This window comes from Syngnathus floridae, unplaced genomic scaffold (assembly GCF_059516105.1).
Source record: "Syngnathus floridae isolate MCC-2025c unplaced genomic scaffold, RoL_Sflo_1.0 HiC_scaffold_76, whole genome shotgun sequence".
Classification (NCBI taxonomy): Eukaryota; Metazoa; Chordata; class Actinopteri; order Syngnathiformes; family Syngnathidae; genus Syngnathus; species Syngnathus floridae.
The window spans coordinates 49,288-71,159 of record NW_028284105.1 but is presented as its reverse complement, the minus strand read 5'-3'; the positions used below and the strand labels follow the sequence as shown (position 1 = coordinate 71,159).

General features: G+C 46.1%; 1 protein-coding gene and 1 long non-coding RNA gene across 2 annotated transcripts; both read left to right on the top strand.

Moving 5' to 3' along the window:
- The first annotated feature begins 4,746 nt into the window (after nt 1-4,746).
- Nucleotides 4,747-5,949, top strand: LOC148377913 (uncharacterized). The gene is made up of 4 exons (XR_015856329.1): nt 4,747-4,949; nt 5,208-5,401; nt 5,526-5,639; nt 5,871-5,949. It is a non-coding gene; the product is annotated as an uncharacterized LOC148377913 (long non-coding RNA).
- Nucleotides 5,950-7,782: 1,833 nt separating this feature from the next.
- LOC148377912 (janus kinase and microtubule-interacting protein 3-like) lies at nt 7,783-10,031 on the top strand. The gene is made up of 9 exons (XM_088368099.1): nt 7,783-8,107; nt 8,194-8,292; nt 8,374-8,607; nt 8,728-8,793; nt 8,855-8,923; nt 9,000-9,077; nt 9,134-9,367; nt 9,447-9,572; nt 9,942-10,031. Exons 2-8 carry the CDS (start codon nt 8,203-8,205, stop codon nt 9,561-9,563), a joined length of 888 nt encoding a protein of 295 aa, XP_088224225.1. The 5' UTR covers nt 7,783-8,107; nt 8,194-8,202; the 3' UTR covers nt 9,564-9,572; nt 9,942-10,031.
- Nucleotides 10,032-21,872: the final 11,841 nt, after the last annotated feature.

The window sequence follows — 21,872 nt, the reverse complement described above, 5'->3', positions numbered from 1 at the left end:
CCATCCCGGACTGAACAACACCATGCCGCACTGAACAACACCATTCCGCACTGAACAACACCATGCCGCACTGAACAACACCATGCCGCACTGAACAACACCATGCCGCACTGAACAACACCATGCCGCACTGAACAACATTATGCCGCACTGAACAACACCATGCCGCACTGAACAACACCATCCCGCACTGAACAACACCATGCCGCATTGAACAACACCATGCCGCACTGACCAACACCATCCTGCACTGAACAACACCATCCCGCACTGAACAACACCATGCCGCACTGAACAACATTATGGCGCACTGAACAACATTATGCCGCACTGAACAACACCATGCCGCACTGAACAACACCATGCCGCACTGAACAACACCATGCCGCACTGAACAACATTATGCCGCACTGAACAACATTATGCCGCACTGAACAACACCATGCCGCACTGAACAACACCATGCCGCACTGAACAACACCATGCCGCACTGAACAACACGACGTCGCACTGAACAACACGACGCCGCACAGAACAACACGACGCCGCACAGAATAACACAATACCGCACAGAACAACACAATACCGCACAAACAGTTTTAGATAATATTACGTCGCAGTCATGTGACGCGGACATGACGTCAATAGGCGGAACTCACGGCAAAATTATAATCCGTGGGCGTGGCTTGCAACAGGAAGTAGGAAAGCGGCAGTTCTGGCAAACAAGACACAGCGGTTAGTAACACGATGACTAACAAGGCAAATATTTTTGTTTTCAGCTTGCAACTTGACCGTCTAGAGCGTACAAGGTAATTACAACTGTTTTTTTTTAGCCCTGAAAAGCGAGGGAGTGTGGCGTTTGGGAGGAATGTCGAACTCGGCGTCTGCTTCCAGCCACAGACGCCAAATTTCGACGATTATTTCGACTGGTCAACGGTTGTAAATTATTGCGTTGACTAAAAACTTTATTTAACTCTACTCTTAACTTTGCCGTTTCAGATATGCGGGTATTACACCGCGGAAATGACGTCAATAGGCTGAACTCTCGCCAAAATTCAAATCTGTGGGCGCAATGGCCTTGAGCGAGACACCGGATACAAACACGACGATTATCAACAGAAATATCTTTATTTTCTGCTTGCAAGTGGACCGTCTAGAGCGTACACGGTAAGTACAACTCATTGTGTTTAAAAAGATTTACGTTTGTGTAGTTTGCGTTGCGTTGTATCTGTGAATGTTGGTTGAGGCTAAATGTTAATGTTTAATTTCATTCCTTTAGGTTCCACGGTGTTTGTTGGCTGTATGTTTTCCACTGCAAGAAGAGGCTCGTATCATTGACCAGCAGGAGCTACAATGGTGAGTACCCCTTTCGTCTTCCATTTATGTTAAACACTTCCTATTTCATGTCTAACAGTACTCGATTTAACAAATAACCATAAATAAATACAGTGTGGGCAGTCACGTTAACATATGTGATTATCCTGCCTAATATGTTTATCACAAATATGTCACTAATCACTAATATGTTTATTTGTTTATCACAACACCTTTGGACCTTCAGCAATCGATTATTTCCCTTCATCTACATAGAGACAGAACGATGGTGTCTTAAACATCTCATTCATTTCACCAAATAACTTCACGCAGGTGGATAACGGCCGTCTCGGTCACGCTATGTTGCGTGATGCAGTTTTGAAGAACCAAATGCATTTATTCAATGAATAAGTCAAGCTAGTTCTATGTTTATGATGTTGTAAGTTACGGTACCGATTGAAGTTGAGTTCGAAGCCAGTGGAAAACAGCGCTGCGTTTGTGCTCTCCAGGTACAAATGTTGTGATCTCTGACTGACGACCGGGCGAGACTCGAGTAAGAGATGTCCAAACGAGCTCCGGCAGGGCGGGCCAAGGCGGAGCGAACGGACGCCCTTCAGGCCGCCAATGACGAGCTGAGAACCAAACTGATGGACGTCCAGTTAGAACTTCAGCAGGAGAAGAACAAGGTGAAAACCTCAACAGACAGACACTGCCTGCCTCCCTGCCTGCCTCCCTGCCTGCCTCCCTGCCTGCCTCCCTCCCTCCCAGTTTTCCCGATGTAGATTAGACATGCGTGTGCCATGACTGTGTCAGCCTACATCAACAAATGCACCGAGGACGTCAGCACCACTAAGAATATCATCACCCGGGGCAACCAACGACCCTGGATGACTGAGGAGGTACGTCAAACGCTACGAGCGCGGAACTCTGCCTTCAAGTCTGGCGACAAGGAGACACTGAGGACAGCGAGAGCCAACTTGAACCGTGCCATCAGGATAGCGAAGCGAGACCGCAGTCGAAAATTTCAGGATCGTTTCCACGACGTCAAAAACATCAGGAGTATGTGGCAAGGCATACGGGCGATTACAGACTACAACTCACCCTCCCCCCCCCCGGTGGGTGTAGTTGATGCTGACTTTCTAAATGGTCTAAATAACTTCTTTGGGAGGTTCGAGGCACTAAACGGCACTCCAGCAGTTAAAACTGTCCCCCATCAGGAAGAGGAGGTACTCTGCCTTGACTCCGCCGATGTGTTGAAGACCCTGAGGAGAGTCAACCCCTGTAAGGCCCCTGGCCCCGACAACATTCCTGGGCGTGTGTTCAGGGAATGTGCAAGTCATCTGGCTGGGGTCATCACAGACATTTTTAACACCTCGCTGGGCCAAGCCACAGTGCCGGCGTGCTTTAAGACTGCCTCCATCATTCCGGTGCCGAAGAAACCTCAAATCACCTAATTTATTGATTACCGGCCTGTTGCACTGACTCCGGTTATGATGAAGTGCTTCGAAAGGCTGCTTAAAGGTCACATCGTTTCCAGACTCCCCCTATTATTTGACCCGTTCCAGTTTGCCGACCGGCAAAACCGCTCCACTCAGGACGCCATCTCCTCCGTTCTTCACCTGAGCCTGGCTCACCTGGAGGAGAAGAACACCCATGTGCGGAGGCTGTTCCTGGACTTCAGCTCAGCGTTTAACACCATCATCCCACAGCATCTGGTAGGAAAATTGGAACACCTGGGCTTCAACACCCCCCTTCGCAACTGGCTGCTAGACTTCCTCACCAACAGACCTCAGTCAGTCCGGGTCGGACAGAACACCTCTGATGTCATCACCCTCAGCACAGGCTCCCTTCAGGGCTGCGTCCTGAGCCCCCTGCTGTGCACCCTGATGACACACGACTGCGTCCTCAGGTTCACCACCAATCACATCGTGAAGTCAGCAGACGACACAACGGTTGTGGGGCTCATCAGAGACAACAACGACCTGGACTACAGAGAGGAGGTGGAGCAGCTGGTGGGCTGGTGCAGAGAAAACAGCCTGATCCTGAATGAGGAGAAGATGAAGGAGATCATCGTCGACTTCAGGAAAAAACAGCCTCACCACGCTCCACTGATCATCAACAGCTCAGCTGTGGAGGTGGTCAGCACCACCAAATTCCTGGGGGTCCACATCACAGAAGACCTCACCTGGACTATGAACACTACGGCACTGGTCAAGAGGGCACAGAAGCGCTTGTACTTCCTGCGGAGGATGAGGAGAGCCCACCTGCCCCCACCCATCATGAGGACGTTCTACAGGAGCACCATAGAGAGCATTCTGACAAGCTGTCTCTCTGTGTGGTGTGGAGGCTGCACCGCCTCCGATTGGAAGAACGTGAGGAGTGGTGAGGACAGCAGAGAGGATCATAGGGGCTCCTCTTCCCTCCATTCAGGACATTTCATCTCAGCGCTGCATGTCCCGTGCCCGTAACATCATCAATGACCCATCACACCCCCACCATGGACTGTTCTCCCTGCTGCCCTCTGGGAAGAGGTTTGCAGCATCCGCTGCAGGTCCACCAGGTTCTGCAACAGCTTTTTCCCTGCTGTCATCAGACTGTTGAACACTAGAACTGTTGAGCTCTAAACTGAACTCTGCATCACACATTCACAGAACTGTACTTTATGACACTACGGACCTCTATCTTGCACTATCTCGCACTACCAACTTTACTGAACTTGTATAAACCCTTTAAATAGAAGTTTAATACATGGTTTAGCATTCCTCTGCACACTCTTGAATACTGTTTTGCCTACTTGCACTATTGCATAATTATCACTGCTGCACTTTATACTTATTTTTAATATATATATATATATATATATATATATAGTATATATGTATATATATATATTTTCATAGGATATGTTACTTCTATTCAACTGCAATATCACTACTTTGTTGTAAGACGTATGCAACGGAATTTCGTTTTGTATGCACCATGTGCAGACAAGATGACAATAAAGTTTGTCTAAGTCTAAGTCATGTCAGGTCAGCTGTCTGGAGAGAGAGAGAAGTCAGGACCTGCGGGCGGAGCACCACCGTGCCACCGCCGCCATGACGGAACTCAAAAGCAAACTCCATGAGGAGAAGCAGAAAGAGTTAGCCATTACCAGGGAGACATTACTGCGGCAGCATGAAATGGAGCTGATGAGAGTGATCAAAGTCAAAGATGGAGAGATCCAGCGACTGAATGCCTTGGTTCTCAGCCTGAGGGACGGCTCCATGGACAAGGTGATCCGCTCTATCCGTGTCTGACTATCCGCACGCCACGTCGGGCTTCGATGCGGCCGCTACCGTATTGTGTAGCTTGTCCCCAGTAAGCGTCGCGGCGCTCCGTTGCGGTCTCAACGGCCCGGTGTGGCGCAATGTCTGCTCAGGTGAGGAGGGGGGGCGCTTTGCTGGCGGAGGTGGAGGAGACGCGGCGGTGTCGGGAGACCGAGCGGTGTCGCCTCCACCAGGAGCGCGGAAGAAGCCCTGGCAGCGGCCTAGCAGGCCTGGCAGTCCCGAGCGGCCGAGCTCCGATCGGCTCATCACCAGCATCGGGAGGAGCTGAGCCGAACCAAGAGAGACTGCGAGAGGGAGATCCGCCGACTGGTAGGACTGATCAGATGCGCGGTGCGTGACTATGTTCCCAATTTCGTTGTATACCTGCAGTGCAATGACACCTAAGGCATTCTATTCTATTCTATTTCACAAGAAGAAAATGTCCGGTTGCTCGCTTCGCTTTTGTCACAGCAAAGGTGTTCTAGTCGATTCAAGAACAAAATTGGCCGGTTGCTCTCTTTGTTTTTGTCACAATTCTGGCAAATGAGTTTGCCCGCCTGCCTGAGCGCTCCCCGTTTGTACATCCAGACGGATGAGATCAAGCTGAAAGACAGAGCGGTTAGTGTTTTGGATGAAACCCTGGGGCCGGCCACGTCCACCGCCTTCAGCTGCAGACTCAGGCTGCCGAGCAGCAGATCGCTGCCCTGAGGGATTCCCAAAGGGCGGGCCTAAACTACCCTGGAAGTGGGGTCAACGCCGCTACTAGCAATCCTCTTCATTGCGTAAGCCACCTCATCACACACTTGCAGTACGCATGACTTAGTTCGTTGCTGGAGGAAGGTAGCACAAAAACAGTTTTGAACTTTGAACGAGTGCTTGTGTGTGTGTGTTGCGGGGCGTTTTCAGTCTCAGGAGGATCGGGACACGCGACGGTTTCATCTGAAAATCGCTGAGCTCAGCGCAGTCATCAGGAAACTGGAGGATCGAAACGCCCTGCTTTCTGAAGAGCGCAATGAACTGGTAATTTATTGACGGCACGCTTGAAGGTTTGCGCTACGTTTGATGCGCGCCATCCAGCGAGGCACCCATTGCGCTTGCTTATTAGTTGAGCGGCGCGGCGAGTCGGTTGCCTGGTAGATGTCTTTTATTGGGAGCCAAAGCCACGATTCCGTTCAAACCGATGCAAAAGGAATGGATACGTTCTGGCCCGCGTGTTGTGCGTCTTTCACATCCCGCACTTCATGCTTGCAGCTAAAGCGACTGAGAGAAACAGAAAGCCAGTTTCTGCCACTCCTGTACAAAAACAAACGCCTGAGCAGGAAGAATGAAGAACTCTCGCTGGTGCTGTGTCGCCTTGAAAACAAAGTGCGCTTTGTCACCCAGGAGAACGAGGAGATGGCAAGCTTGGTAAGTCGACGCGGACAACGGCGGCGTGCCAACAGAGTCCACTGCATTTGTGTTCCACAGAGAAGGCCTAGTTCGCTCAATGACCTGGACCGCGGTTGCGGCCAGCAGGACGGTGAAATGGAGTTCCTTCAAGTTGTGGAGCAGCGGCACATCATCGACGACTTGTCCAAGGTCTTCAGGCAGGCGACTCGGTGCACGTACGGCAGCGCCGCGCTCGCTCGCTGTCGCCAGGAAACCTTTTCCGTCCAAAGCTTGGCCGGCGGCCGCCATCCAAAAAATTGGCCCCTTAAATTCCGACCTTTCAAGCAGGAGCATTGTGCGCACGCGTTTGAACACGCTTTAGACTTGTTTTGCCGTTTTCAGCAGCTCAAAGCTCCCGTTTTGTCAGCGCCTTTGCCACTCGCTGTGCGCTGAAAACGACGGACTTGCCCGGCTGCTCAGCCCGTCAACCATGAGCCGCGAGCGCGACGTCATTGTCCGTAGGCAGCTAGTGGCAAAATGCACCCTGTTAGAGTTGCGCTCGCTCCAACTTATTTTGCAAGAACCACACGGGAGACAAGTAAGTTCTTTTGGACACCTGCAGGTGGAGAGTCCATCCGTTGTACGAATGAAGTCTGACTCTCGGCTCCTGCACGAGCATTTTAATTAAGAGAAACAGGGTGGGTGTAAGAGTGGATTGAATAGAGGAAGCCCTTGACCTCTAGTCAAAACATAGCAAGGGGTGTTTTACGACTTTGTGTAGGAAGGGATAAGCGATAGGGATAAATAAGGGATAAATAATATTATTTATTACAGGTCGCAGTCAAAGTCAAAGCAACACAATGATACGATAAAGATAATCTGGAAAACCCTGACACACCCTGTAGTTGTCACTTTTGGAAAAGACGAGCGTCCCTCCAATCATCGCCGGTGACGTGTTTTTCAGGCTCTGGAGACAGGAGCTCATGTCAGAAATGTCATTGTGAGTCGCGTTTGTTTCTGCGCCGGAGCCGTTCGTTCCCTTTGCATCCAAAGAATCTCAAAGGCGGATTATTTGTGTCGACAGGAGAGAGATTTGCTGCTACGATACCGACGTCGAGAATCTCTGAGGAGGAACAAAGCGTGAGGTCCTGCAAGGTGAGTCTGTTTGTTTGCGGCTGCTTGGTGTTGCGCAAGATGAAATGGCCTTTTTCTCGCTATCGTTCCTCTCGTCGATTCATCGTGAGGTGTCGCTTCAGTTTGTTCAGAGAGATGTTTGCTTCCGCGCCCGCAGGTCATCGAAACATTTTACGGCTACGACGAAGACGTGTTGGTGGACTCGGACGGATCGTCCTTGTCTTTTCACACCGACAGAACCCCCGACACGGAACCCGAAGAGGTAGCCCGCCATTTCTGCCAGCGTATTGGCACCAAACATTCCTCTTCAGCCTGGAATCGGACTCGTCTTTGCGTCGCGGGTGCTTTGTCGCCGGTCTGACTGATTCTGGTACTAGTGCTGTGTTGCATTGGTGTGTGCATGAAGAGGCGGAGCTTCGCTACCGCCAGCTGACGCAAGAATATCAAGCGCTGCAACGAGCCTACGCTCTGCTAGCCCAGACCAGCGAAAGGGGACTACGACGCCGAGAAGGAGATCAAGGTGGCGCCCCTTCCCGCAACCCCCGGCCGGGTCGCAGCCTCCCCGTTCTCACCCAGCCTCGGGTGTTCTCTGGTCTGAAAGGAGGAGGAGGAGCCTCCCTCCTCCTCCTTTCAGACCAGAGAAAAGCTGATGGTAGAAATGGGTCACTATCAAAGCAGAGTAGCAGATCTGGAGTCAGCGCTGAAGCAACAAGGACAGGTAAGCTCATCAATGAGCACACCTTTTTCTCAGACAAAATAGCTACATTCTTCAGTCACTCATCCGTCTGGCATTACTGGACCAACCCCCGAACGTGGCTGGGAAAATGCGGAGAAAAGCAAATGTCATTTTCCAGTCAACCAAAGAATTTGTGGATGAAAATGACACAACATTCCAAAGCTGTCCACGCGTTTGTCTCTTCTAGAATGTCAAGTGGGTGGAGGAGAAGCAGCTGCTGCGTCAGAGCAATCAGCAGTTGGCCGAAAAGGTGACGGAAAGAAAGGCGCTGGGCGGAGTCGCTTGGCGTCACACCTGTCGGGAAGCCCCGCAGATGAGGTCTGACTGTCTTTTCAGGTCAGGCGGATGGAGGCGGAAGAAGCGCGTCTGAAAGAGCACATCCAGGATATCCGAGACCAAAACGAACTGCTTGAGTTCCGCATCCTGGAGCTGGAGGTGGGAAGACTCGCACAAGCGTGTTGAGGCCAGAGATGTGACGGACGGACGGACGGACGGATGCATGCCTCTGCCTTTCAGGAGAGGGAGTGGCGCTCCCCCGTCTTGAAGTTTCTGCAAGTCCGTTTCCCAGACGGCCTCAGCCCTTTGCAGATCTACTGCGAGGCCGAGGGCGTGAGCGTACGTAAGGCGTCCCTCGCAACCCTAACCTTAACCCGAGGTCCCAGAACACCTTACATTGCTCCTTGCGCCTTTCCCCCGGACATCGTCATCAGTGATCTGATGAAGAAGCTGGACATCCTGGGCTATAACGCCGTAAGTGTATGTCGAACTCCTTATGTTCGCACTCCACGAGACTCGGCGGCTCAAATGTGACTTTTGGAAGGCTTTGCGCTGAAAGAAGCTTGTTGACGCTGTGCCTTTGGGCTCTTGCAGAATCTCACCAACGAGGAGCAGGTGGTCGTGATTCACGCCAGGACCCTTCTCACCCTAGCCGAGAAGGTAACGCGCACGTCCACGCACGCTCTCGCATTCTGCTTATGTGACAGCAGCCTTTCCTCAGTGGATAGAATACATCAAAGTGACCAAGTCAGCACTTCAACAGAAGATGTTGGACATTGAAAGTGAGAAGGTAGACAGACACGCGACATCAGCCAAGGGGAACTCCGGCAATGTGCCCCAACAATTCTGACCTTGAGCTGTGCTAGGATATGTTCTGCAAGCAGAAGGGCTACCTGGATGAAGAGTTGGACTTCAGGAAGTGTTCCATGGACCAGGCTCATAAGGTAAGCCGCCCTCAAATCTCCCGCCGGACCACTGATGGACGAGGATTGCGGCCCAGAGGATCCTGGAGCTGGAGGCCATGTTGTACGAGGCGCTACCGCAGCGGGACTGCCCCGCCACAGACGGCGAAAAAGCCAGCCACGCTGGCGTGAATGACGTGCTGACGGCGGATCAGAGAGAAGAGCTTAGGAGCGCCGTGGACCAATGGAAGCGAGCCCTGATGTGCGAGTTGAGGGAGCGCGACGCTTGCATCCTCCAAGAGAGAATGGATCTGCTGCACAGCGCGCAACAGGTAAGGGCCCAAAGCCAGCCCGGCACTTACTTGCACGCTTACTGGCTTTTGAATGCCACTTTCCATTTGTCCGTCCTAGAGGAACAAAGAGCTGAAAGAATTCATCGAAGCTCAGAAGAGACAAATCAAACAATTGGAGGAGAAGTTTCTGTTTCTCTTTCTATTCTTCTCCTTGGCCTTCATTCTGTGGCCCTAACACCAGCTGGTGAGTGAGCTCCAGCGGCACCGCACTCGACACCTCCGATACACTGCCAGCCGGTCTCAGACGTTGGCAGACGCTCCGATGCCAACGTATACCCCCCGCCACGGTGACAGAGGCACCGCGTCACACCGGCGCTCATCCAATCAGAAGGCAGGAAAAGCAAATTCACATGCAGGGCACTTTTGAACCAGAAGAGAGCGCCACAAAAAACGGTTGTTGCCCCAAACGCGCACTAAAAAGGGTCAGAATAACAAGAGTCCCACTGGCCAGCCGGGGCCACCCGTCCAGCTGTTTCTTCAGGGGGGAAAAAAATTGGAGTCACCGGTGAGTACATTTTGCATTTAGCTCTGCTTTTCTGCTTCTGTCTTCAAGTGTGTGGCATCCTGCGATCAAAGAGTCAGCCAACCCCAAAGCGGTTGACCTCAACGTCCCACCACCATGCCTACCAGAGCAGGTGACGTGATGCTTTGGACATCCTTCCGTCTCAGATGCCCAAAAGTACTCTTTGCCACATCTGCGGCAATACGGTGTCTTTTCAAAGGTGCAAATAAATCCAGCGTGGGCGGAACACGCACGTCTTCGGTTTTTCCCGCTTTGTTTGTGTGACAGCTGTTGTGAAAATTTTATACAAATAAAGTTGTATAGTACAGGTTTGGCCAAGCCGCAACTCCCGAACCGCATGCGGCTCTTTTATGTTCATATCAACATTTGTGTGTGTGTGTGGGGGGGGGGGGGGGGGGGTTGTGCGTGTTGGCTTCACTTGAGTTCAATTTGGTATTTTGGTCAAAAGCGCATGTGGTGAAATTCCACAAAGTAGGATGGGCAAACACATTTCTTTAAACTATGAGTGTCAATTGGGCTCTCGAAATGGCAGGGAAAAGATGCACAGCAAAACGAAAATACGTAGATGAACACAGGACGTTTTAATCAGAGTGGGAAAGTTTCTATTTTTTGTTGAACGTGATGGCAAACCATTCTGCCTGATATGTCAGACCTCAGCGCATTTCAAAGATTCAAATCTTCAGCGCCATGCACTTCAGCTCACTCCATGCTAACATTGATCAGGCGTCGAACCCGCATCATCATGCTTAAGAGGTGGCCATGCTAACCAGTGCGCCATTATGTCAACGCATAATAACTAAGTCTACTGGTCAAAACAGCGGTTACTATATGACGTCGCTACGTCGTGGTCACGTGACGCAGACAAGACGTCAATGGACGTGGGCAGAGTTAACTTGTTTAAAAGGGAGTAGGCAGAAGAAATATTTAATTTATTTAAATCTATTTTGAGTGCACACCATTATGCCAATGCATAACAACTGTAAATCTACTAAACAAAACAGCGGTTGCTATATGACATCTGCCACGTCGTGGTCACGTGACATACGTGACGTCGATGGGCGTAACTTTCGCCGGAATTCAAATCCGCGGGGAGAGTTAACTTGTTTAAAAGAGAGTGGGCAGAAGAATTATTTAATTTATTTAAATCTATTTGGTGTGTGCGCCATTATGTCAATGCATAACAACTGTAAGTCTACTAAACAAAACAGCGGTTGCTATATGACGTCTGCCACGTCGTGGTCACGTGACGCGGACGTGACGTCGACGCCTACTTTACATCCCACCGATCACAGGACCCCTCGGCTGCATAACCGTGCCCCCTTCCCAACCAATCGGATTTGCTATACGCGAAAACGACGCCAATGGAAAGAGCTTCCGCCCAAATTTAAATCCGTGGGCGTGGCTCGCAGCAGGAAGTAGGAAAATGGCGGCGATGTTGACAAAGACACAGCGGATGGTAACATACGACTAACAAGAGAAATATTTTTATTTTCTGCTTGCAACTGGACCGTCCAGAGCGTACACGGTAAGTACAACTCATCGTTTTTAAAAAGAAGTACTTTTGTTGCCCTGAAAAGCGAGTGAGCGTGGCGTTTGTGGGGGACGTCGAATTTCGACGATTCTTTCTGGTCAACGGTTGTAAATGATTGTGTTGATTAAAAAAGAAAACTTGATGTAACTCTACTTTTAACTGCCGTTTCAGATAGATTTGGAATTGCATCACATCCAATTTTGCCTAGAGCGTACACGGTAAGTAACACTCGTTGTGTTTAAGGAGATTTACGTTTGTAATAGCAGAAGTGTAGCCGCGTTGCGTTGTACGTGTGAATGTTGGTCCGGGCGAAATGTTAATGTTTAATTTCATTCCTTTAGGTTCCACGGTGTTTGTTGGCTGCAAGTTTTCCACTGCAAGAAGAGGCTCATATCATTGACCAGGAGCGAGCTACAATGGTGAGTAGCCATAACATTTATGTTAAACACTTCCTATTTCATGTCTAACAGTACTTGATTTAACAAATAACCATAAATAAATACAGTGTGGGCACTGAAGTTAACATATGTGATTATACTGCCTAATCTGTCACCGAGTAGATTGTTGCAAAGTAATATAAGATCCAAAGTTGTAATTCAGAATAGTTTTCAAAAGAAGGCCATTAGAATTATATACAAGTCTGATTACCCTGAACAAGCTATTAATTAAATCACAAATTCTTCAATTCAAAGATTTGGTAGATTATCAGACAAATAATGTCTAACAGTAATTGATTTAACACATCACGATAAGTAGATTGAGTGTGGGCACTCTCAAGTTAACATATGTGATTATACTGCCTAATCTGTTACAGAGTATGTTGTTGCCAAGTAATGTAGAATAGATCCAAAGTAGTAATCCAGAATAGTTTTGAAGAGGCCATTAGAATGATAAACAAATCTGATTACCTTGAACATAATAACAAGCTAAGTGTTTAATATGTCCTATGAAGTCAAAATTGGGCACCATCATGTGGTGAAATTTGGAATTGCATCACATCCAATTTTGCCTGGGAACAAACAGATTACATAAATCTTAGTTTTGAATAAGCCACTCCATCTCAAACAAGTAAACTCTGCCCATTTTGCGCAGTAGATGTTCTGTTAATATCTAGTATTTATACAAAGTCATAATTTAAATTGCTTTCAACCTTCATTCATCGGTTCAACCAACATTACTCGCTCTTATTACCAACTTGTATTGATTTAACTAAGCGTTTAATACTTCCTATCAGGTCTCAAATCGAGATTTGGCAAAATACAATTTCAGCAAATCCAATTTTGCCAGGGAACAAAAATAGATTAAATAAACTAAATAAGTCCTCTTCCCATTAAATAAATCAGAAAAGTCTGTCTTGTAACCAGTCCTCTTCAAACAAGTAAAGTCTGCCCATTTTGTGCCGTAGATTTTGTGTCTATGCCTAGTATTTAAACAAAATCATAATTTAAACGACTTCTTTCCTTCATTCACTTTGGAAATTTGGAATTGCAGCAAATCGAATTTTGGCAGGGAACAAAAATAGATCAATTAAACTAAATAAGTCTTCTTCCCATTAAATAAATTAAAAAAGTCTGTCTTGTAACCAGTCCTTTTCAAACAAGTAAAGTCTGCCCATTTTGTGCCGTCGATTTTGTGTTAATGCCTAGTATTTATACAAAATCATAATTTAAAGGACTTCATTCCTTCATTCACTTTGGAAATTTGGAATTGCAGCACATCAAATTTTGCCTGGGAAGAAAAGTAGATTAAATAAATTTAATAAGTCTTACTACTTCCCATTAAATAAATTAAATACGTCTTACTTGTTCCCACTCCTTTTCAAAACAGTAGTTTAAAACGAGGGCCCTTCACTCAATCTTTAACCTCAACCCCGCACGTTGTGTTGTATCTGTGAATGTTGGTTGTGGCCAAATGATAGTTTTCTTTCATTCGTTTAGGTTCCAAGAAAACTTGATGTAACTCTACTTTTAACTGCCGTTTCAGATAAGCGGGTATTACGTCGCAGTCAAATGCCGCGGATATGACGTAATTGCCCGAACCTCCGCCAAAATTCAAATCTGTTGGCGCGATGGCCGTGAGCCACTGAGCAGCGACGATTATCAACAGAAATATCTTTATTTTCTGCTTGCAACTGGACCGTCTAGAGCGTACACGGTAAGTAACACTCATTGTGTTTAAGGAGATTTACGTTTGTAATAGCAGAAGTGTAGCCGCGTTGCGTTGTACGTGTGAAAATTGGTCGAGGCGAAATGTTAATGTTTAATTTCATTCCTTTAGGTTCCACGGTGTTTGTTGGCTGCAAGTTTTCCACTGCAAGAAGAGGCTCGTATCATTGACCAGGAGCGAGCTACAATGGTGAGTAGCCATAACATTTATGTTAAACACTTCCTATTTCATGTCTAACAGTACTTGATTTAACAAATAACCATAAATAAATACAGTGTGGGCACTGAAGTTAACATATGTGATTATACTGCCTAATCTGTCACGGAGTAGATTGTTGCAAAGTAATATAAGATCCAAAGTTGTAATTCAGAATAGTTTTCAAAAGAAGGCCATTAGAATTATATACAAGTCTGATTACCCTGAACAAGCTATTAATTAAATCACAAATTCTTCAATTCAAAGATTTGGTAGATTATCAGACAAATAATGTCTAACAGTAATTGATTTAACACATCACGATAAGTAGATTGAGTGTGGGCACTCTCAAGTTAACATATGTGATTATACTGCCTAATCTGTTACAGAGTATGTTGTTGCCAAGTAATGTAGAATAGATCCAAAGTAGTAATCCAGAATAGTTTTGAAGAGGCCATTAGAATGATAAACAAATCTGATTACCTTGAACATAATAACAAGCTAAGTGTTTAATATGTCCTATGAAGTCAAAATTGGGCACCATCATGTGGTGAAATTTGGAATTGCATCACATCCAATTTTGCCTGGGAACAAACAGATTACATAAATCTTAGTTTTGAATAAGCCACTCCTTCTCAAACAAGTAAACTCTGCCCATTTTGCGCAGTAGATGTTCTGTTAATATCTAGTATTTATACAAAGTCATAATTTAAATTGCTTTCAACCTTCATTCATCGGTTCAACCAACATTACTCGCTCTTATTACCAACTTGTATTGATTTAACTAAGCGTTTAATACTTCCTATCAGGTCTCAAATCGAGATTTGGCAAAATACAATTTCAGCAAATCCAATTTTGCCAGGGAACAAAAATAGATTAAATAAACTAAATAAGTCCTCTTCCCATTAAATAAATCAGAAAAGTCTGTCTTGTAACCAGTCCTCTTCAAACAAGTAAAGTCTGCCCATTTTGTGCCGTAGATTTTGTGTCTATGCCTAGTATTTAAACAAAATCATAATTTAAACGACTTCTTTCCTTCATTCACTTTGGAAATTTGGAATTGCAGCAAATCGAATTTTGGCAGGGAACAAAAATAGATCAATTAAACTAAATAAGTCTTCTTCCCATTAAATAAATTAAAAAAGTCTGTCTTGTAACCAGTCCTTTTCAAACAAGTAAAGTCTGCCCATTTTGTGCCGTCGATTTTGTGTTAATGCCTAGTATTTATACAAAATCATAATTTAAAGGACTTCATTCCTTCATTCACTTTGGAAATTTGGAATTGCAGCACATCAAATTTTGCCTGGGAAGAAAAGTAGATTAAATAAATTTAATAAGTCTTACTACTTCCCATTAAATAAATTAAATACGTCTTACTTGTTCCCACTCCTTTTCAAAACAGTAGTTTAAAACGAGGGCCCTTCACTCAATCTTTAACCCCAACCCCGCACGTTGTGTTGTATCTGTGAATGTTGGTTGTGGCCAAATGATAGTTTTCTTTCATTCGTTTAGGTTCCAAGAAAACTTGATGTAACTCTACTTTTAACTGCCGTTTCAGATAAGCGGGTATTACGTCGCAGTCATGTGCCGTGGATATGACGTAATTGCCCGAACCTCCGCCAAAATTCAAATCTGTTGGCGCGATGGCCGTGAGCCACTGAGCAGCGACGATTATCAACAGAAATATCTTTATTTTCTGCTTGCAACTGGACCGTCTAGAGCGTACACGGTAAGTAACACTCATTGTGTTTAAGGAGATTTACGTTTGTAATAGCAGAAGTGTAGCCGCGTTGCGTTGTACGTGTGAAAATTGGTCGAGGCGAAATGTTAATGTTTAATTTCATTCCTTTAGGTTCCACGGTGTTTGTTGGCTGCAAGTTTTCCACTGCAAGAAGAGGCTCGTATCATTGACCAGGAGCGAGCTACAATGGTGAGTAGCCATAACATTTATGTTAAACACTTCCTATTTCATGTCTAACAGTACTTGATTTAACAAATAACCATAAATAAATACAGTGTGGGCACTGAAGTTAACATATGTGATTATACTGCCTAATCTGTCACGGAGTAGATTGTTGCAAAGTAATATAAGATCCAAAGTTGTAATTCAGAATAGTTTTCAAAAGAAGGCCATTAGAATTATATACAAGTCTGATTACCCTTAACATAACAACAAGCTATTAATTAAATCACAAATTCTTCAATTCAAAGATTTGGTAGATTATCAGACAAATAATGTCTAACAGTAATTGATTTAACACATCACGATAAGTAGATTGAGTGTGGGCACTCTCAAGTTAACAGATATGATTATACTGCCTAATCTGTTACAGAGTATGTTGTTGCCAAGTAATGTAGAATAGATCCAAAGTAGTAATCCAGAATAGTTTTGAAGAGGCCATTAGAATAATAAACAAATCTGATTACCTTGAACATAATAACAAGCTAAGTGTTTAATATGTCCTATGAAGTCAAAATTGGGCACCATCATGTGGTGAAATTTGGAATTGCATCACATCCAATTTTGCCTGGGAACAAACAGATTAAATAAATCTTAGTTTTGAATAAGCCACTCCTTCTCAAACAAGTAAACTCTGCCCATTTCGCGCAGTAGATGTTCTGTTAATATCTAGTATTTATACAAAGTCATAATTTAAATTGCTTTCAACCTTCATTCATCGGTTCAACCAACATTACTCGCTCTTATTACCAACTTGTATTGATTTAACTAAGCGTTTAATACTTCCTATCAGGTCTCAAGGCAAGATTTGGCAAAATACAATTTCAGCAAATCCAATTTTGCCAGGGAACAAAAATAGATTAAATAAACTAAATAAGTCTTCTTCCCATTAAATAAATCAGAAAAGTCTGTCTTGTAACCAGTCCTCTTCAAACAAGTAAAGTCTGCCCATTTTGTGCCGTAGATTTTGTGTCTATGCCTAGTATTTAAACAAAATCATAATTTAAACGACTTCTTTCCTTCATTCACTTTGTAAATTTGGAATTGCAGCAAATCGAATTTTGCCAGGGAACAAAAATAGATCAATTAAACTAAATAAGTCTTCTTCCCATTAAATAAATTAAAAAAGTCTGTCTTGTAACCAGTCCTTTTCAAACAAGTAAAGTCTGCCCATTTTGTGCCGTCGATTTTGTGTTAATGCCTAGTATTTATACAAAATCATAATTTAAAGGACTTCATTCCTTCATTCACTTTGGAAATTTGGAATTGCAGCACATCAAATTTTGCCTGGGAAGAAAAGTAGATTAAATAAATTTAATAAGTCTTACTACTTCCCATTAAATAAATTAAATACGTCTTACTTGTTCCCACTCCTTTACAAAAAAGTAGTTTAAAACGAGGTCCCTTCACTCAACCTTTAACCCTATTTATTCACCTTCTAGGCTAAGTGTTAAAGGCTAAGTGTTAAAGGCTAAGTGTTAAAGGCTAAGTGTTAGAGGCTAAGTGCCAGAGGCTAGGCGCCAGAGGCGAGTTTTTGTGGGCTGAAGTTTTAGTGGGGTTAGTGTGAATACAATCCAAAAGAATACAACAGAATACAATACAATAGAATATAATACATAGATTAAATTCAATAGCTCTTACTACTTCCCATTAAATAAATTAAATACGTCTTACTTGTTCCCAATCCTTTTCAAAAAAGTAGTTTAAAACGAGGGCCCTTCACTCAACCTTTAACCTCAACCCCGCACGTCACATTGTGTTGTATCTGTGAATGTTGGTTGTGGCCAAATGATAGTTTTCTTTCATTCGTTTAGGTTCCACGGTGTTTGTTGGCTATGTTTTCCACTGTCAGAAGGATGAAAATACAAAGTACAACGCTTGGACGTGGGCGAAGACGTCACCGGTGAGTCCTTCCTTCCTATTTATTTACCTTCTAGATGCTAGAGGCTAAGTGTTAGAGGCTAAGTGTTAGAGGCTAAGTGTTAAACACAATACGAACAACACAACGATACTGCACTGAACAACACGATACCGCACTGAGAAACACGATACCGCACTGAACAACACGATACCGCACTGAACAACACCATGCCGCACTGAACACCATGCCACACTGAACAACACCATCCCGCACTGAACAACACCATGCCGCACTAAACAACACCATGCCGCACTGAACAACACCATGCCTCACTGAACGACACCATGCCGCACTGAAAGACACCATGCCGCACTGAACGACACCATGCCGCACTGAAAGACACCATCCCGCACAGAACACCATGCCGCACTGAACAACACCATCCTGCACTGAACAACACCATCCCGCACTGAACAACACCATGCCGCACTGAACAACATTATGCCGCACTGAACATTATGCCGCACTGAACAACACCATGCCGCACTGAACAACACCATGCCGCACTGAACAACATTATGCCGCACTGAACAACACCATGCCGCACTGAACAACACCATGCCGCACTGAACAACACCATGCCGCACTGAACAACATTATGCCGCACTGAACAACACCATGCCGCACTGAACAACACCATCCTGCACTGAACAACACCATTCCGCATTGAACACCATGCCGCACTGAACAACACCATGCCGCACTGAACAACACCATCCCGCACTGAACAACACCATCCCGCACTGAACAACACCATGCCGCACTGAACAACATTATGCCGCACTGAACAACATTATGCCGCACTGAACAACACCATGCCGCACTGAACAACACCATGCCGCACTGAACAACACCATGCCGCACTGAACAACATTATAACGCACTGAACAACACCATCCCGCACTGAACAACACCATGCCGCACTAAACAACATTATGCCGCACTGAACAACATTATGCCGAAATGAACAACACCATGCCGCACTGAACAACACCATGCCGCACTGAACAACACCATCCTGCACTGAACAACACCATCCCGCACTGAACAACACCATGCCGCACTGAACAACACCATGCCGCACTGAACAACACCATGCCGCAATGAACAACACCATCCCGCACTGAACAACATTATGCCGCACTGAACAACATTATGCCGCACTGAACAACATTATGCCGCACTGAACAACACCATCCTGCACTGAACAACACCATGCCGCACTGAACAACACCATGCCGCACTGAACAACACCATGCTGCACTGAACAACATTATGCTGCACTGAACAACACGATCCTGCATTGAACAACACCATGCCGCACTGAACAACACCATCCTGCACTGAACAACACCATCCTGCACTGAACAACACCACCCCGCACTGAACAACACGATCCCGCATTGAACAACACCATCCCGCACTGAACAACACCATGCCGCACTGAACAACACCATTCCGCACTGAACAACACCATGCCGCACTGAACAACACCATGCCGCACTGAACAACACCATGCCGCACTGAACAACACCATGCCGCACTGAACAACATTATGCCGCACTGAACAACACCATGCCGCACTGAACAACACCATCCCGCACTGAACAACACCATGCCGCATTGAACAACACCATGCCGCACTGAACAACACCATCCTGCACTGAACAACACCATCCCGCACTAAACAACACCATGCCGCACTGAACAACATTATGGCGCACTGGACAACATTATGCCGCACTGAACAACACCATGCCGCACTGAACAACACCATGCCGCACTGAACAACACCATGCCGCACTGAACAACACCATGCCGCACTGAACAACATTATGCCGCACTGAACAACACCATCCCGCACTGAACAACACCATGCCGCACTGAACAACACGATCCCGCATTGAACAACACCATCCTGCACTGAACAACACCATGCCGCACTGAACAACACCATGCCGCACTGAACAACACCATTCCGCACTGAACAACACCATGCCGCACTGAACAACACCATCCTGCACTGAACAACACCATCCCACACTGAACAACACCATGCCGCATTGAACAACACCATGCCGCACTGAACAACACCATCCTGCACTGAACAACACCATGCCGCACTGAACAACACCATGCCGCACTGAACAACACCATGCCGCACTGAACAACATTATGCCGCACTGAACAACATTATGCCGCACTAAACAACATTATGTCGCACTGAACAACACCATGCCGCACTGAACAACACCATGCTGCACTGAACAACATTATGCCGCACTGAACAACACGATCCCGCATTGAACAACACCATCCCGCAGTGAACAACACCATGCCGCATTGAACAACACCATGCCGCACTGAACAACACCATGCTGCACTGAACAACATTATGCTGCACTGAACAACACGATCCTGCATTGAACAACACCATGCCGCACTGAACAACACCATCCTGCACTGAACAACACCTTTCCACACTGAACAACACCATGCCGCACTGAACAACATTATGCCGCACTGAACAACACCATGCCGCACTGAACAACACCATGCCGCACTGAACAACACCATGCCGCACTGAACAACACCATGCCGCAATGAACAACACCATCCCGCACTGAACAACACCATGCCGCATTGAACAACACCATGCCGCACTGAACAACACCATCCCGCACTGAACAACACCACCCCGCACTAAACAACACGATCCCGCATTGAACAACACCATCCCGGACTGAACAACACCATGCCGCACTGAACAACACCATTCCGCACTGAACAACACCATGCCGCACTGAACAACACCATGCCGCACTGAACAACACCATGCCGCACTGAACAACACCATGCCGCACTGAACAACATTATGCCGCACTGAACAACACCATGCCGCACTGAACAACACCATCCCGCACTGAACAACACCATGCCGCATTGAACAACACCATGCCGCACTGACCAACACCATCCTGCACTGAACAACACCATCCCGCACTGAACAACACCATGCCGCACTGAACAACATTATGGCGCACTGAACAACATTATGCCGCACTGAACAACACCATGCCGCACTGAACAACACCATGCCGCACTGAACAACACCATGCCGCACTGAACAACATTATGCCGCACTGAACAACATTATGCCGCACTGAACAACACCATGCCGCACTGAACAACACCATGCCGCACTGAACAACACCATGCCGCACTGAACAACACGACGTCGCACTGAACAACACGACGCCGCACAGAACAACACGACGCCGCACAGAATAACACAATACCGCACAGAACAACACAATACCGCACAAACAGTTTTAGATAATATTACGTCGCAGTCATGTGACGCGGACATGACGTCAATAGGCGGAACTCACGGCAAAATTATAATCCGTGGGCGTGGCTTGCAACAGGAAGTAGGAAAGCGGCAGTTCTGGCAAACAAGACACAGCGGTTAGTAACACGATGACTAACAAGGCAAATATTTTTGTTTTCAGCTTGCAACTTGACCGTCTAGAGCGTACAAGGTAATTACAACTGTTTTTTTTTAGCCCTGAAAAGCGAGGGAGTGTGGCGTTTGGGAGGAATGTCGAACTCGGCGTCTGCTTCCAGCCACAGACGCCAAATTTCGACGATTATTTCGACTGGTCAACGGTTGTAAATTATTGCGTTGACTAAAAACTTTATTTAACTCTACTCTTAACTTTGCCGTTTCAGATATGCGGGTATTACACCGCGGAAATGACGTCAATAGGCTGAACTCTCGCCAAAATTCAAATCTGTGGGCGCAATGGCCTTGAGCGAGACACCGGATACAAACACGACGATTATCAACAGAAATATCTTTATTTTCTGCTTGCAAGTGGACCGTCTAGAGCGTACACGGTAAGTACAACTCATTGTGTTTAAAAAGATTTACGTTTGTGTAGTTTGCGTTGCGTTGTATCTGTGAATGTTGGTTGAGGCTAAATGTTAATGTTTAATTTCATTCCTTTAGGTTCCACGGTGTTTGTTGGCTGTATGTTTTCCACTGCAAGAAGAGGCTCGTATCATTGACCAGCAGGAGCTACAATGGTGAGTACCCCTTTCGTCTTCCATTTATGTTAAACACTTCCTATTTCATGTCTAACAGTACTCGATTTAACAAATAACCATAAATAAATACAGTGTGGG